The 25,953-nt window shown below is 47.7% G+C and overlaps 2 protein-coding genes across 2 annotated transcripts in view; both read right to left on the bottom strand.

Annotated features, from left to right (window-relative positions):
* Positions 1 to 17,786, bottom strand: part of LOC120950462 (60S ribosomal protein L17) — a 195,683-nt gene extending 177,897 nt beyond the window's left edge. The window contains exon 1 of the mRNA XM_049607177.1: positions 17,783 to 17,786. The gene's annotated coding sequence lies outside the window, so the exon portion shown is untranslated. The remainder of the gene's footprint in view (positions 1 to 17,782) is intronic.
* Positions 1 to 25,953, bottom strand: part of LOC120947498 (heparan-sulfate 6-O-sulfotransferase 1) — a 68,047-nt gene that overhangs the window by 30,566 nt on the left and 11,528 nt on the right. Inside the window, exons 3-4 of the mRNA XM_040362866.2 lie at positions 17,364 to 17,697; positions 2,310 to 2,709 (exon numbers count right to left, since the gene is read on the bottom strand). Of these exons, the coding sequence (XP_040218800.1) occupies positions 2,310 to 2,709; positions 17,364 to 17,697 (734 nt within the window). The remainder of the gene's footprint in view (positions 1 to 2,309; positions 2,710 to 17,363; positions 17,698 to 25,953) is intronic.

Below are 25,953 nucleotides of genomic sequence, written 5' to 3'. Positions count from 1 at the left end.
ACATGATCAGCAATCGATCTTATCGTTTAATTTTCTACTAGCAATTTTTCACTCCATAACCCACCATGGACTCATAATAAAGTAACACACAAAAGCACACCACCTTCTTTACAATTTAATAAAGTACCCCTAAACTATCCTTGCACAGAAAACAGGTCATAAAAATAGCTCCTATCCACACTAATAAACCACCCCACCACGAGGCCTGACCACCTCCGTAGGCATACGCCTTTATCGCGATGGTCAGTTAATGCCACCGGTTTACTAGCTTAATCCGCTCGAAACGACCCTGTTAAGCCGCAAATGCAATAGTTACTACAGCCACATATATCTTTGCGCTTCTGCACTGCAGCGCACATACAGCATAAACATAAACCAGCTCCTCTTCTCCCCGGCGGGGCTGTCCCATTTCGGGAAGGTGTCGAACGAAAAGTAACGCTCCCTCCTCGTCCTCGCTGTCCGCTCCCAGAAACGTTTAAGCCAAAGATTTAAACACCGTCAACCCCCGTCACAGGCGAGCGTGTGCCATACAGGAAAGAAAACCCAAACCCTACCAACCCACAGCAGCCAAGGCCCGTCGTCGTGTGCGTGTGGCGGGATCATAATAGTTGCGCCCCGCTCTTTATTGCGCCAATCGTTTGTGTGCCAAGTCGTGTTTAGAGTTAATAGTCAATTGCGCGCGTGCCAAAATGTTGAGACGGGCAAAAAGAAACGGCCAACAAAAACAAAAACAAAAAAACACTGCAAAGCGATAAACTGTGAGCGGGACAGTATCTAGTTTCACGCCTTCTAGCGGGCAGCATTAGTAAGCGAGGGTAATAGGAAGCATGCAGCATGGGGTTTATGCAATAAGATATTGTTCCCACCGGCACATAGGAGCGAAATTAATGTCCATGTCACAACAGCAAAGGGTGTGTGTGTGTGTGTGTGTGTGTGTGTGTGTGTGTGTGTGTGTGTGTGTGTGTGTGTGTGTGTGTGTGTGTGTGTGTGTATGTGTGTGTGTGTGTGTGTGTGTGTATGTGTGTATGTGTGTGTGTGTGTGTGTGTGTGTGTGTGTGTGTGTGTGTGTGTGTGTGTGTGTGTGTGTGTGTATGTGTGTATGTGTGTGTGTGTGTGTGTGTGTGTGTGTGTGTGTGTGTGTGTGTGTGTGTGTGTGTGTGTGTGTGTGTGTGTGTGTGTGTGTGTGTGTGTGTGTGTGTGTGTGTGTGTGTGTGTGTGTGTGTGTTTGTGTGTGTAACTGTCTTCGGCTGTCTGGTTAACTTCTTGGCCTCAATTAATGGCGCGAAGATGCAGCACAACCGGGTGGCGCACCCCTTATCACTATGCGGCCATTTATCACACACTTGAACGAGGGCAACGTTTAAGATTATGTTTAAGGCAACTCAACAAGAATACGTTTAGCATGCTTACCCCCACCGGCGGTGTGTGATGCGTCTTTGGCATGCATCGGTAGTATATTTTCGTGCTCAGAAGCCACGAACCGAAAACCAAACCCACCGAAATATGCATTCCATTTCATTCGGGAAGGATCCAACAGTATGATCCAGAAGTGCAGGCAGAGACCATGCACTACTAGATAACGTGCTCTGACTCAACAGAGACCCCCAACCTGCTGCAACCGGGAAGGTATCCCCCGGTGGAATCCGCAGTTACATGCGAGGAAAAATACAATTGTACAAACAGATTGCATGTCAGGATGGTATTAGAAGTACTAACCACTTTTTCAAAAACCCGCCCAGCCCACCAAACCTACCACCTCCTTCCCAGAAAAGCGGCCAATCACACACAAACGCTTCGTGCACTCCGTTGAAGCACTTTCAATTAATAACTGTTCCGCCCCAGACAGAAAAAGATACCACATACGTACACGTTTCCCACCAGGGACGCGTATAAGGGCGTTTTATACCCCTAGTAGAAGCTTTAAAAGCAATGAGAACACGCCGCTGGTGGTCACCGGAAGAAATACAAACTGCTAAACGAAAGTGTATCTAGAATCTGACCGGATGATATCGGGCGGGTGTGAGAAAGTTCCGCACGGACGATGTCGACATCCGCTAACCCGGGGGGAGCCGTTGCCAGCACAGCTAGAGCTAGAGGGCAAGCTGCTGCACGCGGCTGGCCATATTTCGTGTTGCGATAATAAACAGCTTCGAGGCCGGAAGTGCCCACTTGCCACACGCTAGAAAATTGAGCCCGATTCTTTCTCCTTCCTGCTTTCTTAGCCCTATTCTTTTTTTCTTTTTCTGTAAAACCTGTATTGGTAGTTTTCCCCGTGCAAGGACCTAGGGAGCAGTAGTGTAGTGTAGTACCTTTGGAACATTAGCTTCTTCGCGAACGCGTACAGCTCGAGGTCGAGCGCGTTCAGCTGGTCGATGCGGGCGCGCTGGGCCGGCGTCAGGCTGTTCATCGTCACCGTCGACACGGTGGTGTTGTGCTGCTCGAACGGTATCGCGAACCGCAGGTTGAACGTCTCCTCGAAAATGTACTGCGAGATCTTCTGGTACTCGGTCAGACCGAAATAGGACATAGCCGCTAGGTTGCGCTTGGCGCTGGCCAGCATGATGCGGTCCCGTTCGGCCGTCGGCATGTACGTCTTGTTGTAGCACCCGACCAGCGCCAGGTCGGCAAGCATGCGCGTCTGCCGGTTGGCGGCCAGATTGCTTTCGCACCCGGCGAACTCGTCCAGCGCCACACCGTTCCAGTTGGCACCTGTGAATAGAAGAAAAAAAAGAGACAGAGAGACAGAACGATTAGACAACAGGACAGGTAAAAACAAATCGACAAACACAAACTTATTTACTAATACTTCAGTAACGTTACTAGTGCTTCAAACGCCGCGTCACGACTGAGGGACGCGTCGTGATCAAATTTTCTCACAAGGTTCATACCATTACACCATTCATTTGCACTGCATAATTTGAGCATCGAAAGGCCATCGAAATCGTCTTGCGGACACCTGACCGGGGTGTGTATTTTGTATAAACAAGTGGTTGATACCTTCCCCACCTTCTGGGAAGGACACGAATCTCAGCAAACAAGCAGCGAGGTTATAGCCAAACAACTTTGCCCCAACGCCGACGGAACCGACCGAGGGCAAAGAAGCCTGTGAGGTATGTTGTTGTTCAACAGTCGTAAGCCATGTTGTATGGCCAAAACATACAATTTCTTCAAGTACTTTTCAATTTTAACTTCAAGAGTCGGTTTGTTGTGTTAGCTGTTTCCGAAATCAAACATCAGGTTTCGGCGTGAAATCAACTATCAGCCTTTGGAAATCAACAATGCATTGGGGAAAGTAAATAAAGCATTAAAAACCTTCTTCTCACCATAAGCTCGTCGTCTGCATTCAACTGAATACATAAAAGACAATCGACGACAATGAGAGTGTCCCCGGTGATATTTCGTTTTATGATTAGCGTAAAATCAAGCAATCAATCGCGTTCGCTGCCGCCACCGCCGGCCCCCACTTTTACAGGCCACCGAAAAACGGATCTGACAATTGAATTTGTTAACACCAAAGGTGGCATAAAAAGAGGCCGCATCTCCCCTTCCACGTACACGGGGGGAGAGTGTGTTTCAATTCGAACAAATTAATGCTGATTCGATTCAATTACGGTGAAATGAATGCGGGAGAGGGCTACAATCTCTGGCGCTTGATTGACATGTTCCAAACCCAGCCCAGAATTGATGTTGTCCCCGTAGCGTATGTGTTTGTTGCCCGCCGAGTGAATTGCGTGATTGCCTTCTGCGGGGACCTGTGCGCCTGTGCTTGGCAAGCTCTTTTCGCAAGCGCCATGAATTAATGAGCTACTGAGGGCCGCCCCGTAACAACAATCCGAACTCAACATCCAAAGGCGCGCGCATCCTCACACAACACACACCCGATGGAGATAAGGGTTAAATTTAATTACAAGTGATGGTTAGCAGATAACTAAGCACACTCATCGTGCACTAAAGCTACACAGAGACACCCGTCAAAGACAGAGCGCGCGCGCGGTGTGTTTACACAATCTTTCCCATCGAGTGATTGGCAATTCTATCAAACGTTGAGTAATTGCGCGATCTATTCGGAGAGGTCGCAATGCATCTCGCTCTACTCTGGTGACGACACGCCAGCGTCGACCGTCGATCGAACAAGTCACAGGTCGTCCATGACCCGTGAGGAGATAGAGTACGATAGGGTGTGGAGTGTCGTTGCCGTTTGTTACCATTCCAGGGACGGTTGATTGCACAGATCAATTCCAGGATCGCAATCGCTCAGTCATAATGGTTCTTTCTTGCTTAGCATTTCACTACCATGCACAGGCTTCGGTGCACACGCTTACAGCTCGTGCTGTACGTGCAGTATGACGCATTTAAATAGAGCAAAGCCCCATCATCATCAAGCGACAACCTCTTTCCAATAAAGAACGGAACGTTGTTTATGCTGATGTCTCTTTTGGAGCCGTCACAGCCGTCGTCGTTTTGTTTACAGGTTATTGTTTGGTGCGTAATGGCATCTCCGTAAGCATTAAATTGCAACAATATGAACTTCATTTCAGGCATCCTTGTTTTTTCTTCTGTTCGGTATCTCCCACGCCGAAGAAGAACGCTCTATAGCCATCGAAAACATCACATCGAAAGCAGCAGCGGCGCCTTCGGGGAGCCATTTCTTGAGCATTTGCCCGAATACAACTCTTCTCGCAGAATGTTGTCTCGCGGGTCAAACGGCATTTTGGAATCGCCTGAATCCCAGAGTTCGAAAGTCAACCGGCGGGGAATATTGGTAGCGGCGGGAGACACACAGTGGTGTTTTTGGACGACCCCGGGGGTGCCGCCGGTCGCTTTCGCTCGCTGTAGTCGGTATGCAAATTTACAATCGCGCATATTACTTTTCACCACGTGGCGTAGCAGCAGCAGCAGCGAACAGAGCAGCAGCATCAATAAAAAGGGGCAACCAAGCAGATCTCGATCCCTAAAGCCCGCCGTGTACCCAAACCCAGACTGCCAGCGGCTGGCGGCGAAAAGCTTCATGGCTTCACGGTGTTAGCTTCATTTTGTGTATCATAAGGCCAAACCCCCAAACACCCCCATGGTACTCCTCCGCCATCCCGTTTGTTAGATGTGAGCTGCCGCTATGCTTGTTTTGCTAGCATTTATTTTCTTCGTAGACGACACGGTTCGCCACCATATGCGGCGGTCCCTCCAATTTCCAGGCGAGATACCCCCCCCCCCCTGCACTCCTGTTGGGAAGCATCAAAGCGTGTAGAAAAACAATTATATTCGTGAGCAGCAGGTTTCGAGCGCGTTGGGGAATTTCGAGCGCTTCTGCAGACTAGGACACTTCGAAGCGCAGAGAAGCGCCTCAGCCATCCTGGCTCCTGGGTCTGCCCTTCTCCGATGTGCGGAGGAGGTTCGTCAAGTCGCATCAACTTTTTCCTACAAACGAAATAATGAATGTGAAATACGAGAAGGAAATGGAAATTACATGAAACTTTTCGTCTTCCCACAAGGTGCCACCGCCGACCGACCACTGGCGTGTCCCCCGTCGTTTGGAGGCGAAGTAAGCAATTCTTCTTCAGAAAAACGCTTCGATGCTTCGCTTTCCCAAGGACCGTTGGGAGTGCGGTACAAAACGAGCACATCCAAGGACATAAAAAAGCGTCGACCTCTCTTTTTCTCTCTCTTCCTGCTCTAGGAAAAGGACGTGTCTTTAAGGAAAACCGTACACGGGAAACTAAAAGTGGTCGAAAACAGTCCACTGGAACAGAAAAATAAACTCCCAACGTGGTCATTCCAGCGTGCCTAAGTACACACCGCCACCAGCAGAAGCCATTCCTTCACCGGATCTACTCATCCGGACTCAAGGGGCCATCTCATCCTCAGTTCCCTGGCGCTCAATGACGAACAGGTTGCTGTTATTATTGCTGCTGCTGTTATTGATGTAACGAGGCATTTGGACGGTTTCCCGAGTTGGTGACGCGTTTCGGGGACAACAATAATCGGAGGTCGTTTTTCGTCTACACAATGAAGGCATCTTACATTTCACCCAACCGTTAACAGAAAGTTCAAGCAAGCCGGAAATACGACGCCTGAGCAAGGCCGCCGCCGTCGCCGACGCCGTTCAAAAGCTAACGCGCCAAAACCCCCTCCCGGAATGGAAAGAAGAGCTTTTGTCAAACAAAAGATTACAACTCAAACAAAGTATATCCCTGCGGAGATTGTACGAAATTTTACAGCAGCAGGATCAGCAGTAGACACACTTGCGAAATGGAAGTCTTGTAATACGTCCTCTTAGTGCCCTGGCAGCAACCCGCCCTATGGTTGTCTGGGTCGTCGATCGATCGTTGGAAATGAAAACGGGCTCCCCGTAGAATGGTTAACGAATACACAATTGTTTAAGAACGAATTTCCTTCACATTGTAACATTTTTAACACACACACACGCGCGCGCTCAAGGAGCGAAAGGGAAGAACATGTACGTTTTCCACTTTCATTTTCCAGGTCACCGCGTGGTTCGTTAGCGTGCCTTCCCCTCTACCCGCGCACGGTAAGAAGAGAATTTCATGAATGTGTGAGGAGGCTCTTTAAATCAAAATCCCAATTTCCCATTTCTTTTCCGGACGTAATGTGCGCCATGTGCGATACACCCTGGGAAGGGAGAGTGTGGGGAGCAGCAGCCGGGACGACGACATCATCATTTGTGGAAGACGTAGACGACGGCACACAGACACACACCTTTGGATCGAGTCGAGTTCAACCGAAAGCATTACTTACTTTCAAAATAGAAGCGCCAAAAAGAAAATCCCCAATCCCGGAAGGCTGCAAATGAGAAAGGAAAAGGACAAAAACGGCGGCTTTGGCTTCCGGATACACTAAGCAGGAAAGAGTGCACACACACACGTGGCCACCGCCACATCAAAACGTGTTCGGTCGGTGTGCACCATTCCATTCCTCCCTCCCTCGCTGCCTCCCAGCCAGTACGATTATTTTCTTATGCAAATAGATGCATGTTAGGGAAGATTAAAAACTTGGCCATGAATTATTCATTCCGGCCATATCCCTTTGGAGACGCAAAAGACGCCGGCGGTTCGGACTTTTTCCTTCAGCTGTTCTTACACTTTTTCGCTCGTTAGTTCGTTCCTGTTCCTGTAGACGGGGCAGCGTGTCTGAAAAAGCGGCGCGAGTCCACAAACGATTGCTAACATGAAAACCGAATCGACTTTCTACTACTACTACTGCTACTACCTACTACACCTCCTTTTTCCGTCTGCCTTACATTTGACAACTTTAACCATCATCAGTAGGCATCATCGTCGAAGCAGCGATCGTTTGCGTTCATTGGAAGCTTTTACCTCCGCAGAATGGAATGTTAGAGTGATGCGAATGTCCTGCCGCTCTTTCTCCTGTTGTTGATCATGTATATATACCCCGTGCTCGCCAACTCTACTGCCGGGTGTTGGGGAAACAAGTAGAAGTTTCCCTTTTTCCAGCATTTGCACAAAGAAGAACAGAGAAAAAACAACGTACAATTTCTGCAAAACACACGATAAGCAATATGAAAATGATATTCATTTTACATTTCCATCGCGCAAGCACGCCCCCGGAATGGAGTGATGGGGGCAAAAAGGAACCCCCCGTCCTTGGATGTACGCACACTGTACCCACTCGGGAGACACAAGCCCACAAACGAGATACCACGCGCGAGACATACCCACACCGATGATTTGCAAATACATATCTGCCACAATATCCTGCAAACGGAAAGATGATGATTTGTGGGAAATTTGCAACGCAAACACGCTTCTTCAAAGAAGTGTACGCGCGCAACGGTAGTGTTTTGTGGCGGAGCGATGGATGGATGGAAGCAAGTTTTCCTCCAATTAAAAATAATGAGCAACGGTGTCGGTTCGCTAATACGGGAAAGAGATTGTTTTTCCATCTGACAGTGTATCCAGTAGAAAGAAGCATTTCGCCCTTAACTTTATTTGTCCCGACAAAGTTATGTTTTCCATTCACTGAACGAGGTACAGGACATATTGTTACGCTCTGGCTCTGGAAATTCCTTATGCTTATTGTGACATATTGGCTGGGGTTATGCTTTCGGTTTGATTTTCGAAACGCAGACAAGCAACGACACGCTCGCAGGCAATCGCTTAAGATTATGATCCCTTGAAATTGATTTCATTACGCTCGACAAATCTCGGCCCGAAAACCAAAGACCAAACGACGCCTAAGAGGGCGGCCAGCTTCTTGATTTGTTCGCAGCTAATCCATCTAATCCGCCCTGAAACTAGGTTCGAGCCCATTTGTAGGATTTACCGAATTATCATCCGCCATCATCACTCGGAATTGGAACTATTTGTGAATGATGGTGATGATGATATCGTTTCATACTTTGGGGTAATAAGCCGATCACAGTGAAGGCTCGTGTCACATTATCAATGAATAATTATGTTGTAAGCGATTTATAGATGCAATCTCGAGACGGTTTGCAATCCTTTTCCGTTCCTAAAGAACATTATTCTCTTTATGTGATTTTCTCTCTCTAACGATAGCATTGAAAAGGGCATAAGAAACTAAGTTTTTGCTATTCCGATAGTTTAAGCATTATAGAGGCAAATGTCATCTAGAAGCCAAAATTGCTTTTTTTTAATAAATATTATTTTCCAACGAATAATTTTATCATTTTTGGACCTCATTGCCGCTGCATAACATCTCAACTCGCAACTCGATTCCTAATCATAATCTTATCTTCATGAAGAATAGTGCCTGAGCAGCACCACAAAAACATCCATGGCGACAGTCCGAACCCCATTCTGCATCGATGCAAGCGCACACAAGAGATGGCGACAAGAAGATGATACGTACTACCACCCTCCAGATAACCCCAATTGCCGGCCCTTATAAAATTGTGCCATGCTGTCCAGTTGGTGAATAAATTTATGTCCTGCGATTCCTCGCAGTGTCCCTGCGCTTCGCTGTGCCCAACTACGTCCAAACAGAGACCCCAACACAAAAGGTTACACACGGGTGCGCGCACATTCGTATTATTTTATGTGCCTGACGGGCGCGATGGTGTAAATTTGGTGTGTTTCCTGCGAGATGCGAGCAATATAATACGAGCTTCTCGGTCTTTGTGGGGTGGTGGTGGTGGGCGCACAACAGCAATCCTTTTTCGAAAACCGCAATGATTTCGGTTTTTATTTCCATCGTTCAATCGGACGATTTCGGTTGCGGGGATGCGGGGTGGATGATAAGATAGCATAAAACCCGATACCGGTGCTAGAATTGGAGCTACGGGGTTTTGATAGCAAGGGGACACATACACACACACCCGGTTTGGGGATGAGGGTTTGTGCCACACTTGCGTGTAGAACGTTCGTGACGATAGGAGAGAAAGCAATTTCGTATTCAGCACCCTCCTTCTGGGGCTCGCTGGAAAACCCGGAAAAGGAAAGACGCTCGAGCGTACACGAAGCGGACACGCACACACATATACATTTTAGCACGTTGCATGTTCTACGACCGGAAGAATCGTCACTAGTGCGCGCTAAAAGATTTTTCGAGTACAGCCGCTTAACCTGTGTGCCATCTTGAGGGCGGCATTTGACATTTTACTCTGTGATTTCGGTCGGGGTTTCGGGGAGATTCTTTTTGCCGTTTCGAAACCTCACTTCGAAAGGTCAGATTTCAGCAGGGGAGACACGACTTGTCGAAGGGTTCAACCATAACCAGATAACCAGCGTATATCCCTTTTTTTTGGCTGCCTGGCATAGAATAGAATGGAATATTTTAGAACTTTCCCTCTGGCTGGATGCAACACAGAAAATAAATCGCTCTGTAATACCAACCCCCCTTTGCAATAACGCATTCTAAAGAATGTAAAATCATATTTCAAGTTGCTGTCCTTTCCACAACAACTTTCTACTATTGTAGGTTCTTGTATCTCAACAATGAAATCGAAACCGAGACGACGGCCACACATCAAACAGCAGAGCAAATGTCTGCTTCTAGATTTTGGTAGCAAAATGCAGCATTTTTTTCCCCCTCAAAACATAAAATAATGCCAATAAAAAGTGGGGGGATTGGGCAGAGCGTAAAGACACACTTGAACAAGAGCCGAACGACGACGCACGAGAAGAAATGTCCTTCCGAGAACAAACGGGAGCTCGCTCTGCTGGCAGAAGAGCACTCAAGAGTACCGAACTCTGTGCGCGCCCGGCAATAGAAATATCAAACCCCGTTCATTCTAGCAACTGGGGTGCGAGGGGGGAGAGAGAAACGGAGTGAGAGACAAGCTCTAACTGCTTCAAGAACTGATCGAAACGTGTTAGGGAGTGAGGATTAAAGGATAGCTGGGGCTAGGAGAAAGGATCGCCATTTTCGCTATTCATCCATTTCAGTTCCAAGAGCAGAATAAACGAAATCAACCTCATCTGAAGGATGGCTCTTAGGGTGTGTTTGTGTGTGTGTGAATTAGTGATGGGAGTTCGGAATCGGACCTAGCTGATTCCGATTCCGTGTTCGGAATCAATTCCGGAGCCGATTCCGATGCTGAAATCGATTCCGATTCCGGAGCCGATTCCGGAGTCGATTCCGGAGTCGATTCCGGAGCCGATTCCGGAGCCGATTCCGGAGCCGATTCCGGAGCCGATTCCGGAGCCGATTCCGGAGTCAATTCCGGAGAAGATTTCGGAGCCGATTCCGGAGCCGATACCGAAGTTGGCTCCTGAGCCGATTCCGGAGTTGGCTCCGGAGCCGATTCCGGTGTTGACTCCGGAGCGAAATCAGTCCGGGAATCTCCATGAGAATGGATCTTTTACATGTAAATTTGGATTTTTGCGGTTATCAATAAGTAGTATGATTGGACCCAAACGCCTTTTTTTATGGCGATGCCGAAACTGACTCCGTTTGGTAGCCGATTCTAATTTATAAGCCATTTCCGATTCGAGAGCCGACTTCGATTCCGAAACCAATTCCGGTCGATTCCGGAACCGATTCCTATTCCGGAGCCGATTCCGGAACCGATTCCTATTCCGGAGCCGATTCCGGAATCATCTCTAGAGCCGATTCCGGAGTCGATTCCGATTCCGGAGCCGATTCCGGAATCGATTCCGGAAACTGATTCCGGACCTACTATCCGGAATCGATTCCAGAAAACTGCGGAGCTAACCGGAATCGATTCCGACAAAAACTTCATTTTTCCCATCACTAGTGTGAATGTCCAGTAAGATGGGGGTGGCGAGGGCGAATCCTCTTGGGTGTACTTTTATCCTCACACACCCTCCCCGTTTGGTTGTCCCTCGAACTGATGTTGGAAGGATCGTGGATGTCTATATGGTTAGCTTTTCTTCATTTGGAACACTGCACACACACACGCACACACGCAAAGAAGAGAGCTGCTTTTCGCATGATCTGAACATATAAATCTTTTAACTTGTGCTTACTGTGCGCTGTTCAGTGGTTCCGTTGAGTGGTGAACATTGGAAGAGAGAAGGCGGAAGAGAAGTTCGAACTCTTAACTGTTCCATAACTGAATATCTTTATATTTTTATCAAATCCGTTGAGATTTTACACCGGAGGAGTGAGGGTAAAAGGGAAAACTTCCAAACGAAACATCCAATTTCTTAAAAAAATATATGTCTGCATATATTTCGAGATGTAAGCTTGGACTGGACGAGCAAAAAAAAAAGGCGGGACAGTCCTAAGTTTTTGAAAGTCCATGGACTGCGCATAAGCCTTCTACAGGACTTTGAAACAACATGGTTTTTAAACCTACCAAAGCCAACACGTTTGGTGGTACAGTCGTCAACTCGTACGGCTTAACAACATGCCCGGCATGGGATCAAGTTCCGAATGGACCGTGCCCCCCCATACGGTAGAACTGACACTGAAGTAGATCAAGTCACTGAAAGCCCAAGCCCCATTAGCAGTAGTGATACAGGTAGAGGGCCTTCTGTTGACCGACCGACAACGATTGTGGTGTGCCCAAAAAGAAAGATGAAGAAGAAGAAAGCCAACTCGTAATTCAGAGTTCTTGCATAGCTTTTGAACAAAACAATTCAACAATAATATGAATAAAATTAAACCGTTATTGTAATTGAAAGCGAAGGACACAGCCGACAACAAGACATATTAACTATAACGACTTCCATCCAACATCCCACCCACGTGCAATGTTGTTGGTGCTTCAGGCGTATTATTAAAATCCACCGGATACACACATAACAACATCGGCGTCGCAGACACATCGTGGATGGGTACGAGGTAAGGTGTAGACAGAAGCTCTCCAGCCTTTGTTGGAGAACAACTCCCATACTCTGGGGAACCGTGGTTTCCCGAACTGACCCAAACGGTTTCAATTGTTTCCCAATTTTTTTCCCCCCATATCCTCTTCACAGACACAGTCGTACTACTACCACACACACACACTTTTTTCGTGGAGCACTCTCAATTGTTGTATTGAAATTTGTCCGCTTCCGGTTTCCGGTCTGGCGCGAATGGAAAAGAGAAAACTGAGGCGGTGAACAAAAAGCGAACCTCATCACATAGAGGTCGGTCAAAGCTTCCATTCCATCAAACCACCCCCAATGCAGCAGGGCAGACAGGACACAATTTGATGGAATTAAACGAATTGCCATTTTCCGGGGCGCCGACTAGCGACTGGCAGTCTTTTTTGTTGGAACCCTCGACCGGAATTTGGACCGGATGCGGCTAAACTCCAAAGTCCCGGTGGTCTCCTATTCACTGATTTTTTTTTCCACAACACTTTGTGGACCCATCATCATTTCTACATCTCGATCTTGCCGCAAAAAAGGGTGCATTTGGAAAATGTCGAAGAAACCACCACCACCCACCTCCTCTTACTCTCTGTCTGTAGATATTCAGCCTGCCCTGTACCGTAAATATAGCTGATCTTCTCCTATTCAAATTTGCCACGATAACTAGAAGGAAAGAAAACGGAATCCAACAATCCCTCTAACCCATTCGGCACGAAGATCCTCCAACCAACTCTCTCTCGAAAAACTCAATTCCATTTCGCAGATCGCTTCCGGTGACAAACTGGGCCAAAAGATTTCTTTGCCTTGGTTTTCATGAAGAAGAAAAAAAAACAACGACAAAAAAATGCTCCCAGAAAACCTTTTCAATACGGAAAAGTAAAAGTATAATAAGGGAGCACCACACAAAACTGTTTTCCGTTATTTTTTTTGTTGCTTCTTCCTCGTTTGCGCTTATGCTTTTCCCCATAGACGACCGCGCATTACGTTCATCAGAGCCAATGTGCAGTAATAAAAGCTGAAAGCTACCTGATCCGAAATGCTTTCCCGTGCTAAATCCGGAAAAGGATCTTCACGACCAGCGGAAATTCAAATTATCTTATCTTGCCCTGCCTTAAATGATTAATCTTTTCTTTTTTCTTCAATCAAACTAACTCTTCGCTTGGATTCTCCCTATTTCCCCGCTCTTCACAAGCTGCTGCTCCATTACTGAAGAATCGTTAGCTTCAACATTGACATCAAACCCCCTACTATACCATCACCATTACACATTGAGCAATATTCTTGAACTCGTCCGTGGCATCATTCCGCATCAATGCACGACAAAATTGCTCGAAAAGGAATGTCCGGGAAATCCGGGAAAAAGGGGCAGGCAAAAAAAAAAGCGGGAAGCTTTTTAAAATTGGACGGATCTAAAGCAACAAACTGACAATTTAACAGCACAATGTGTACGAGAGAGCTCTGCTGGCTGGTTGGTTATGCAATGTTGTACCCCCGCGGTTCTGTTCGTTTGTAACTTGCAAGCGACACCGTCGTCCAGGGTCGAGTTAATCGTTCTCACAGAACGTGTTTGGTGCAATAGACATAGAGAATGGCGAAAGAAAACGATTAAAACAAAACCCAGAAAGCAAATTGATGCCAATAGTTGACTATTTTCAATCTATAGAAAAAAGCATTCTACCTGGCTTCGTTCAGACTTTCGGGGAAAAAGGGAGAGCGCAGCAAAACGAGGGAAACAATCCATCGCTTTTCCGAACCGGGTGGAGAGGTGGGCTAACAAAGCCATATCTCGTAAACGAAAACGAAAAAGTTTTACCCTCTTTCCCCCCTTTACTTTGGTTTGGAGGCGGAGGCGAAGCAGAAGGCAGGGACCGGAGCACAACTTGCCACCCAAGGTCGCGGCATTGTGGTGGTAAACTAGAACACGTCGTCGTTTCGTTTGGAAAAGCGTCCGATAAAGGGGAATCAAACAACTAGTTTTCCTGCTGGTACTGCTGGAGCTTTATTCTTTTTAGCCATTTACCTCTCCACCACTTCGCCACATCATACACTCACACACACACCGGTAGCTTTCCCGTGACGAAGTGCAAAAAGGCGAACACGCCCGGCGCAACGGTTGAACTTCATTATCCTAACAAAAGAAAAACTTCAAACCAATATTTCTGCTCTATTTTTTGTGTGCGCGGGGACGACGACTTTACCGAAGCGTGAATCCTCGGGAGTGTGATCGCACGAACGCGCGATTCCCTGGCTGCTGCATCCAGGAAATAAAAACCCTTCCTTCTAAGGGGTGTCTTACACGCTGCTCTGCTCTGCTTGATTATGATGAAGGAGCACACCACCGTTGCCCCAATTCCCAGCGGGACAAAAACCCGGGCAAATGGAAAATTGTGAAGCAGAGATATAATAAACAGCATCACAATACCACACGTGCGGGAGAAAGTTGTGTTGGCTTAGTTTGGGCCAGTGACGCAGGCCCGGGCGGAAACGTACAAACACGTGCAATGTGTTTTGTAGTCGCGAGCTGTTTTCCACGTGCTTTTGGAACAATGATTGAAAATGAGCAATGCTTTGGAAACCGATTGGAAAGGTGAAAATGAGATTTATGATTTATTGCGTTGGTGGGTGGGTGGTGGCGATGCTATTGCTGTGTGCTGTTCTTCAATACACCTTATACATTATGGAAGATTCTTGTTTTTTTTTTCACACAAAACTTGAAATAAAACAAAATGATTTGAGTTTAACCGATACTGCTTTATCGTCCAACAGGCCCCAATCTGCTGCTTGCACAATACACAAATCATTCAAAGTCAGCAAACACACGGGGAACCACCACCATCACACCATCATATTCATATTCATTTGATGTGCGAATAAAATGATTCAATATTTGAAATTCTCCGGCTTCTCGTTAATCAAACAGCATGAATGACGCCTGAATGAGTGGTGTTGTTGATTTAAAAACAAAACACAAAAAAATCAACAGCACTGCATACAAACTAAAACACTCGCTTGATTAAATGCAAACATTTCTTCTGAACGGCAATCCGTGCGTACCACCGGATGATCCTGTGGGCGCACAATGTTCAGTTTGTTTTTAATTCACTGAACACAATTTAACACGCTACACCCCACTTTATGATTAAGCGAAAAAGCAAGAAAGAATGAAAGTATGCAGCTGCATACAAACGCTGATAGGATTAATCGATCGATGTTATTCAATGCAGCTGCGGGAATTGAGATAGCATTGATCCCCCCCTCTGCCACACGCAGCTGACTCATTCGCGCATAATTCAGAGTTGCAAACCGTCTACAGCTAATTTTGATGTTAAACACGTGCCCCGAAATGATTATTTCGTTTGAAATTTTGGGATGGCTAATAAAACCGGCCGCTTGTTTGCAGCAACAGATGGCAAACACACAAGGCCGTGGTGTTAGTGTTTCATCTTTTTTTATTCTTCTCCTCAACTCAAATCGCTCTTTGTTTGCTTCTCTGTCTATTTTCGGAATTAATGTTGCAACTCAGAACAATGCAAATCGCGAATCCCAATCCCAACTGCTGGCTGGGGCGTGTGGCCATGATTCGATCCTGTCACTAGAATTTTGATTGCCACACCAAACGCAAAATGCATCACAATGCAAGTCAGTCGTCGTTGGCTTTTCTCTCCCATCTTTTTCCTCGACAAGTATGGAATACTAATTACCCCAGCGCTACGGCAGCCCAAATCCATCCCAAATCTCAACATGGCGAACGGTTTTGCACATATTTAATCCAACCCTTCGTGCCATCCACACACGTACCACTAGTGTAACAACTATTTTCCAGCTCATCCATTTGCGACACATCACAAATATCTCGCTCGCTCGGGCGACAAACGTGCCAAGAGTTTGGGCGTTAATGGACTCCGGGACACGCACCAAACGACATTCTCCCAACTAAAAACCCACAAGCGCAGCAGCACACAATGGCATACACGCTCGATAAAACTATTTTTACAACACCCCTGCGCGGCGCATCGTGGCCCAGGGCTGGATTTACGCAGGAAATGGCCGGACCTCGTTCCGTTTCAATTACGGCGGTTTTCAAGCTTTACACGCTGCAAATTGTATCCCGAGGCACGTCCAGCGCTTCCCGCACATCCCGTCGTCGTGACTGCTCTGCTCCGGGGAGGAGGTTGTTGTCGATGCGCAACAAATGATGATCCTTCGGCCATCAACGCCCTTCGCCAGCGACTGCCTGGCAGCTACACCAGACGACAGCCACAAACGGGCCAAACTCTTTTTCCCCCAAACTCAGTCACCCGTGTTTGTAGATTTAAACAGACCATTCCGTCCTTTCCTGCCTTCCTTGACTTCCCGTGGCCCGAACCACGGACCGAGCGCGCGAAGGACATACACGACACGGACCCAGCCAGTCAGTCATGCGCCAGACGAGACAAGGGCGCCCCGTTCTCGGAGTGTTGAAAATTCACCCCACGTCCTTCTAATTACAATGCACGGCACGGCCACGATCCACAAACACAGTAGTAGTGGCGAATATGTTCGATGTGACTCCCGCCGGCCCCAACTGTGCGCTGTGAAGGGTTTCGTCTGCCGCACGACCGACAACCAGCGCAGCAGGGCAGCAGCGGATGTACAAATTGTCGGAATGGATGGGTCGGGCCGTGTGTAGTGTGTTTGTCCCATCTGGAATGTCCTTGGCTGCATTACTATGCGAACCGGGAGAGCGACCGATCCGGGAGGGATGCAAACACGACACCACCACCCAGTTGGGCCGCATACGGCATCGGGCGAAGGAGGGCCTGACAAACAACAAGGCTTTACCCGGCGTCCAGCATGCAGCTTTAAGCTTTGCACCGATCGTACTGGCACGTTCCGAACGGCAAGGGAGGCTGGCAGCGAAAAGCGAGAAACAGTGCAAAAACATCCGGAAAAAGACTACCGCCGCACGCTCCCAAGTTGGATTAATGTATGTGTTTGAGCTAAAATGGTACAGAGAACATTAGCGACAGGGCCCCAACTGAAAGCTATATTAAAAAACAAACCTTCTGAACTTCCCTCCTTTCCGGACACACTAATTTCACACACAAACACACACGCACTCACCATTATAGCAGGGCGGAAGCTCGTCGGGCGTTGCGTGCCGCCCCAGGCACCAGTGGCGAGCGTTTTTCCACGTGGCGCCACGCTGCACGTGCCGGAACTCGGACAGGTAGCGGGCGATCGGTTCGCGCAGCAGCGTGATGTAGAAGTAGCGCCGCTTGGCCGTTTCGCCCTCGTTCTTGTCCAGCTCTTGGTCGACGCAACCGGTCAGCTCGGTCCAGTCCGCGTGCAAACCACACTTCCAGCCGGTGGAGTACCGCGAAAACAGCCAATTTTCGTTCCGGTGCGGTCGGAAGCAGTAGCAGCGCTTCTTTTTCCGCTGGCAGGTACACGGGCGCTGGAAGTAAGAGAGAGAGAGAAAGCAAGGACAGAGATAAAATATTAATATGATGCGTTTCTACAATGTTGTTTACATGGGAAACGTTTACATCGTTCTATAAAGCATGATCAAATATTAAGATGAACAAATCCTACACAGGAGTTTGTATTGAATTTTGTGGAATTCATAAATTCATATGATAGGGAATGATTTGTTCAACTCCCTCCACCTCAGATGAATACATTTCTAAACAGAAATGCATCCATCGCTAACGCCATCCATTAACCATCCCAGGGAAGGGAAAAACGGAAACTACATCTTCCAAACTTGTTAACATATCGTAAAGATCATCGCGATAAACCGGGGGTCCGGGGTAGAGAGCAAGAAAGGGAAGAAGCAACGAACAAATGCCACAACCATAACCGAAACGCAGCACAAAACACCCATAAAGCAATCCATCCCTCTCCGGATCGCCGGATGCGGTTGTCGATGGTGATAGAATTTGTTATCTTCGCCTGCACCGGCGGTTGGTTACCTCCTTTTGCCCCCACGAAGCATTGGGCTGCTGCATTGCAAACAAAAGATGCATGCTCGCTGTCCGACAAAAGAGACCCGAGAAAGCAACGAACACACGGCGGGTGTCTTTTGCAAATACTGCTGCCGCTGCTGCATTCATACACCCGGGGCTAAAAATAGAGTGAGTGAAAGATCGTCGTCGTCTGTACGAAAGTGCCTCGACGACGCCGAGACAGCGGCTGGAAGATACAACACCCTGATGTTGGGCATTTATTTACATTTTACCCTGCAAACCCAAGCACTGCTGCTGCTGCTGCTGCCACCATATCTGTGCATCCCTGGTGCATCATCATAACCATATCTTGCCGAGAAAGGCCGCGACCGCATTGGGCTTGCAGCAGCGGCAGCAGCGAGCGATCAAGACAACAGAGCACCGTCTGCGCTCCCGCGTTGTTTCGTTTCAAGGGGATCTTAAGTTTATTTAAATTCATTCATCTCCGTTCGGCCTCTTCCACTGTACGCTCCCTCCTCTCGCAGTGCTCCGCAAGCCGCGCTTTTCGTGGACGTGTCCGCCGCGGACACAGACCAACAAATTTGAATTAACAATAAGTGCATAATTTCATTGCTTTATTGCGCACCCGTCGTTTCGGTTCGGTGTGATGGTGGTGTCCCTTCTTTCCTCGGTAGACACGGAACCCAGCTACCGACGACGCTACCGACCCAGTGCTGTTAGGAGTTTTAGAGAAAAGATTGTAGAAGATGTTTACGTACGTTTACGGGCACGATACGAATGGTGTGGAGGGTGGTTGTGAAGAAAAGGGAAACAATGCTTGGACAATGCTGCATCATAGAAGAAAAAGCGGATACATATTGAACGCATATTTATGACCAATTCTCGACTGCCCAACAACAGAGAAGCACAGGAAACAGATTTTATGGAAAAGGTTCGTTTATGATAGGAGCAATGAAAACAAACCATACACAACATACGGCAGGCAACAGCAGCACGCTTTCATTCAAGTGGGCATATCATAATGTTTATGCTTCATTGCACTATTTCTCGGTACGCATCTAAAACGCATATCCGCTTCTGGAAGCAGTGGAACGGCAAGAGCACATCAAACAAAACAAAACGGATCCAGCCTCCAGCCATATGTGTGGTGGTGGCGAGAGAACATTCTTTCCGCTTTCCATTACAAGCAAGACTGCACACACTTTACTGCTGTGGGGCTTTGTTTACGTCGCACAATTACGGGACCATGCTCCTCCCCCCCTTGACTGCAATTGCATTTCAAACCGTTCAAATGCCAAGCACCGAACGTTTAAATCATCATGTCAGAGATTTATCACAAACCAAATCCACCCGGGGTACACACATCATCCACTACACACTACCAGCCAGTCACCAGATAATGGTCAGACAGAGGAGAAGTGATTCGAGCAATGCACTGCCCCCGATGGTGCACTGCATGAAGCAAAAGGGCGGCTGTGGTGGTGATGACCCCTAGGGTGCAATCATAAAATGCAAGCAGAACCGCACACACACACACACACACACCCACAGTCAATGCACGGACCATTTGGCAAAGGGCAGCAGTTGCAATCGGCATTGGGTGGGCCCCCCTGGGTTTATGTTTTCTGCACCCCTTTCCGTGCACTTACGGCTACATTACGGCAACTCAACCGGTTCGGGGGTCAATGGTTCGTAACATACATACATATCCGGAGATAAGCGTCGTTCGGGCCGCTTGCTTCCTCTGCCCCGGTGGTGGTGGTGGTGGTGCCTGTGACCAGAACCTACCAGTACGCTACCGATATGGAATTAATATTCCGAAAAAGAAACATACATTAAAAATGACAACATCCGCCGCTTTCGTGCACCATCGGGTGGGCCACCGTGCACAGCCACCATTCAGTGAGAGCGGTCTCGACACATAACGACGACGACAACGACGACGAGCATGACAACTGCTGAGCTGTGGTTGAGAAGGAAGCTGCTCGAAACGCTTGACAGTGCGTGCGCGCGCGTATGATGTAGTGTTTCTCGGGTGCGCAACCGTTGCGCGTCAATCAAGGAAAATGTACCGATATCGCACACACGCGTAACCGCGTCATCACCAGGACCAGCCCAATGTTTGGATCGGCACATATAGCGGCTCCTCCACACCGTAGCTTTATCGAAAGGTGAAATCTTGCCCCTTGTCTGCCTCTGAGCGTTAACAAAAAAAAAATGGTTCTGTTTATCGTCGCGGGATAGAAATTAGCTCTTCTAGATGCCACGCTTTTGGCAAAAGGAAGAAACACCGGAGAAGAGCCGGCACAAGATGACGCACACATAAAGAGCGCCTTCTCCACCGGCCTTGAGATGCCGAGGGGAGATGAAGTTGTTTTGATAAAACTTCAAACCCTTGGCGCGGTTGCTTCCCGTTCTCAAGATTGAAATCTAAAATTTTGACTGAAACTACACACCGAAACTTCGTCCCCTGCTGGCCACCTTTGTGCGTGTGTATGTGTGTGTGTGTGTCTGTGGTGCTCCTTCGTCTCTCAAATCACGGGGCGGCTTAGTGGAGCATCGTGGGGGAATGATATGCTGCTGCCTTTTCAGCTGCCGAGCAAACACACGAAGCAAAGTTAATTTAGATTGACTTGATTTTTCAGCCATGGTGAGGGGGGAGTACCGGCAGATACAGCAGCAAGCGGAAGAACTTTCTTCATTCCAACTCCAAACAAAAACACGCAAGAATAAACGATGTTCTCGCCCCGTGCTCACCCCCGGCCTCGAGAAAATCCGGAAAGAAACAGGTTGACAAGCTTTATCGGAATTATCGTTAGGCTTAAACGAGGCGGCGGCGGCAAGGCGAACTTGCTTCCCTGCTGGGACACCCTGCTGCGTATGTGTGTGTATATGACACACAAGCACAAGCACACACATACGAGATTCATCCATCGTTTTCTGCAACCGCAACCTCCTGCTGTGGTGAAACACGGCCAAAAACTTTGCTCCATATTGCTCGCCGCCCTCCCGAAAGTGTGCACACATCGTACAGGGCATCGTACAGGCAAACGGAAGTTTACAGTATAGTACGGGGAGAACGAAGAACCACGATCATCTCAGCACATTACCCTCCGGAGGCGACAAACAAACTTCCAATTTTCTTGGCTCAACTCACTCTAATCTGTTGTGTCACGCGCGATGAGTGAGCGAAACTTCACGGCAAACGATATGTTTAGAGGCTGCCACAACGTTGACGATGTGATGCGGTGTGTGTGTCTTGGAGTGAGTGTTCCGATCCAGCTTCTAGAACCTATCCGTCAACGAGATGCACCACGAGATGCACGTGTTTCGGACTACTCTGTTACTGGTTTTCTCGCGTAGAGTATTGCATCAAAAATAGAACAGATGAACAGATGATTTACGAAACATCGTCACGCTTTAGAGTGGCCGGGATCTAACACCTTTTTTCCCGGGCCCAACATATTTCAGCGTTGCGTATTGAAAGCATGTTCCATTTGCATGCTTTTCTCTTTAAACATTGTACAATGTAATACTATTTTTTTGAAAATATGTTCACGCTATCCCACAGTGGGCTACAATCGAAATCTAATTAAACAACACAAAGCGAGGTCTGTGCGCCACACACTGCCCCCAACGACAGCAGGGGGGCTCTTTTCGCTACAATCATCCTCACGGACACATGACTCCAACAGAAGAACATCCCCCCATGCACACCATGCATGTGTGCAACATAAAATCAATTAACAAGTTATGAAAATAGAACCGAAATTAGGTCAGCTATCCGGTGCTATTCACCTTGAAGGATATTTCGAGATATTATTTTTGGCCCAATACAAAGCCGAAATTGGTGTAGTCCTAGTAGTAGCAGTAGCAGTGATAGCTAATTGCAACCAACCAACCAACCAGTTCGGCTCAGCTGTGTGCGTTTTAATTATTCACTACACAGTACGGGTATGAGCTGTGGCGCTTTTTGTCCGTTTTTTTTTCCTAAAGGGAGAAGCAATATATAATCGCATTAAAATAACACCAACTAAAGCCGCCCTAAAAGTGCTACCGAAAAATAGTGCATTGTCATGTGTGTGTTTGTGTGAGAGGAAAGCCGGCGTATGATGATGAACACATTTCAGAGCACACCGTCACACATGAGGACGGAAAGGACGATAAGCGTAGATACGGTGACGATGGTAACGAGTATTTTAAGCATAAAAGCATCGCAATCGCGCGCCACCAGTCGGCTACAACTTGTCGGACATGCTAGGCGACATCGGTTAGAACAAGGATTTTCGGGGCTCAAAACAGCGCCATTTCATCATTGCCACCGAGCGGGTAGTAGGGAGGAACAGATATTGGATTCCGTTCTGTCGGCTATCGCCATTTCAGTGTGTGCCAGTGCCAGTGTGTGGTGTGGCGTACCGACGACGACGCCATGGCTTCCGATGAAGAGCGCGTTCCTGGTTTCATGGTACAGATTTTCAAACATCGAACTATTCCTAAAAATGTTGCTCTGTTAATAGACTCTCACGGGTGGAACCAAATGCCTCCTTTAACCCATCCCCAATGGGGGGGAATCGGCACTGTACCGGCCCCACCCGTCTATTTGAGGCATTTGCATCGAAACGTGATCGCGCTAGTAATTGCTGCTAGCTTGCACTAAAAATGATCGATTCGTTCGCCGTCCTGCTCCTCCACCACCTCCTTCTTCTTCTGCTACCAGTCAGTCTACCCGGCAAGAATAATCGTCCGGCGTCGTCGGTATGCTGCTGCCAGCTCCATTCATGAACACAAAATTCAACTGTGCGCGCCATGTGCTCTCTCTCCCCCTTTACCGGCAGTTGTAGCGCCATATGCGCTGACTCGACTAGACGACCGACGACCGTAACAAAAAAATCTCCGCTGCATTGCAAAACCGTCGAACCGGCTGGCTGACTGTGTGGGCGAAACGTGCGCGTCTATGGTCCGCGGTCCTTCTCTCCCTTTCCTCCTGCGCAAAAAAAAAAACAGTTAACCGAACATGTTCTGTTCGCGCGATTCTATTCCGTCAACAGTTTTATGAGCCACTACACTACTACGACCGAGAACACCATGCCGTCCATCCGTGCCGGGTGCTTTGGTGTGTGTGTTTGGAGTGCTTTTTCCCTCGCTTTGAAACGACAACTGCCGCGCGGCGGAGCCACTCGGAACTGAACGGTGTGTTTGAAGCCGTCTTTCACGGGTCTTTACCCTCCCGAAAAAATCGAACCAAATTCCCAGGCACAGAGAGGAGAGGTGACGAGCGGTGTATATAAGTGATTTTGGCCATTTTTCATTCCGACTTGATACCTAAAAAAAGCACACACGAGAAAAAGCAAAAATTGAATGTGAATGAAAATAGAAACGAAACGAAGCGCAGCAGTGCACCGCCGTGGTCTTGCCATCACTGTGCAAGATGTGATAGTTTTCAATTTAACCGTTAGTATCCCCCCCTTCCCCTCTCCCTCTCTCACTGTACTGGCAAAGGATCGATGCAGCATGAGTTCTGGTTTTTCCTTCGCAAAGGAACTTCCATTTCCGTTTCAGTGACAGTTGATATATTTCGCATGCTTTCTGTACTGCAATCATTGAAAGAATTCCCTAATATTCCCATCAACACGATTCCCCCGAACCGTGAGCCGCCGGCACAGAGACCCTGGCTACATATGCAACTTGTTGCAGGGGCAATGGGAAAAGTTTCCCCTTTTTACAACGACCACCAACCACCACCTCCAACAAAAGCGGACGAAGATCATTTGTGAGCTGTCAGCGAGTTCGTTGCGCTTCTGGAGGCCAAAAGCAGCAGCTCTACAACCGTTTGTAGATGCTAAAAAAGCGTATTTCAAAACCATTTTCAAGCTGCCACCACTTCCACACTGCCCCGTCCCGTAAGCCGGCGCGCGCGCTGAAGGTGCTAACAGTTTAATAATGTTTTATAGCCAAACTGCGCCAAGGGAGAAAGTGTTTATGTTTCACATTCTTACGATGTGGTGCGCATGGAAGAGGAGGAGGGAAAGGGAGAAAAGTAGCAGCAGCAACACAATAAGAAAACGTTCCGCTGGAACGGAGTTGTGGTGGTGGTGTGGTTCCGAAACTTCAGTGAAATGGAAATGCTGTAACAACACTCACAGCATGGCGAAAAATGTGGAATTCGATTGAGCAGTCAGGGGCGCACACACACACACACATTCAAACACAAAACAAATACAATAAATGCGCCTTGCGAGAAATTCTTTTTGGTGGAGAATTTTCCTTCCATCACCACCCCAAGCCGGAACACACAGTAGTAGCAGTCTGTCTTCCTTCCGCAGCACTGAAAGGTGGAGTGTTTTTTTCTTCTTTTCAGTCGTCCGACGATTGAAATGTCTTGGCCAATCAATGACAGACCACCACCGTCACACAGTATGAGGCCCCCCTTTTCCGCTCAACCATAAGAAGTTCGATTCAGTGTCGGTTTTACAGTCACACGAGAGACATGGTGATGGAAAGATGTGGCCACAAAGACAATATGCTGCTTCCCTTTCCTGACGCCACTGAAATGGTGATGAAGACGATGCTTTTTCGTTTAACCAGCCGAGTAAGATCGTTTATTGATCATCATTCGCTGCCTTTTACATCAATTTCCGATTAATAGCCATCATAAACAAAGTGTGTAAAAGAGCGTGTATGAAAAGTGATTTACACGAGATGTACATAAAAAGCACACGTACATCATACTGCTTAACAGTCGATGAGCGCTTTTGATTGTAAAGCAGAAGCAGCGTTCATGGTGTAAATAAAATCATTTCAATTTAAACACTTTTTGGAAGACCATGCGGCACATGAAAACCAGCCGAAATTGTTTATGAGGCATGTATGTTATTGCTTTGCCAACTCGAGAATTGCCCTTGGCTTGTTCTGACAGAGAAGGAACGTTAAAGGAGCATCATTAGACGAATACATTTACTTCCTTTAGCTGTTAAAGTATTCAAAGCGATGTAACAAATTGATGCTTTTGCGGAAATGATATCGCCGAAGATAGCCAGCCAAGCCCGCCTCAATATATCTTACGGCTCCGGCATCATTTCTCCTCCAACAGAAGCGGGGCACTGTTCTTCGTTTTTATTGAATGTCACACGATCAAATTTACAACAAAACCAAGCTCTAGCAATGAATTACGATCCCCCGTGCGCTCCTCCTCCTGTCGCTCTCCCGGTACAACAATAAACAATCCCTCCACCTTCCCAGCATCGGCATCCTCTCTTATATCTTCCTTCTTCTGCTGCCGTTTTCCCGTAAAGGTGAAAGCCTTTTTTGTACTGCAATATCTTTGAAGATTTCCATGCCTTCCCTTTCCAGTCCAGAAGGCATAATCGTTTACTCGCCCCACCTCACACCCAAAAAACCGAGGGGGAAATATTTCACCTTGTGCAAATTTATACACAATATACGCTACTCAGAGGTAGGCAAAAAGGAGGGGCGGATTAGAACTGACTCACAGACTGTCACGGGGCCGCGTCTTCTTGTTGCACGGTTTTTGAACTGCCCCCAAACAATAACTATTCTTCATCCTAATGGGCCTGGTCCTGTCCTGCCTTATTTTGGGCGTCCAGCAGCCTCGCCAAAGAGAACACGGGGCGGCCTAGGGCAGCACATGGCAAGGGAAGCCCATCTTCAAACGAACGCGAGTGACTTCGACTTGGAGCGAACGAGGGGGGGGATGGTTTCTCTTTTCTTAAAAGCAGCATGATTTA

The sequence above is a fragment of the Anopheles coluzzii genome, chromosome 2, assembly GCF_943734685.1.
Source record: "Anopheles coluzzii chromosome 2, AcolN3, whole genome shotgun sequence".
NCBI lineage: Eukaryota > Metazoa > Arthropoda > Insecta > Diptera > Culicidae > Anopheles > Anopheles coluzzii.
This window is presented reverse-complemented; position numbering and strand designations above follow the sequence as displayed.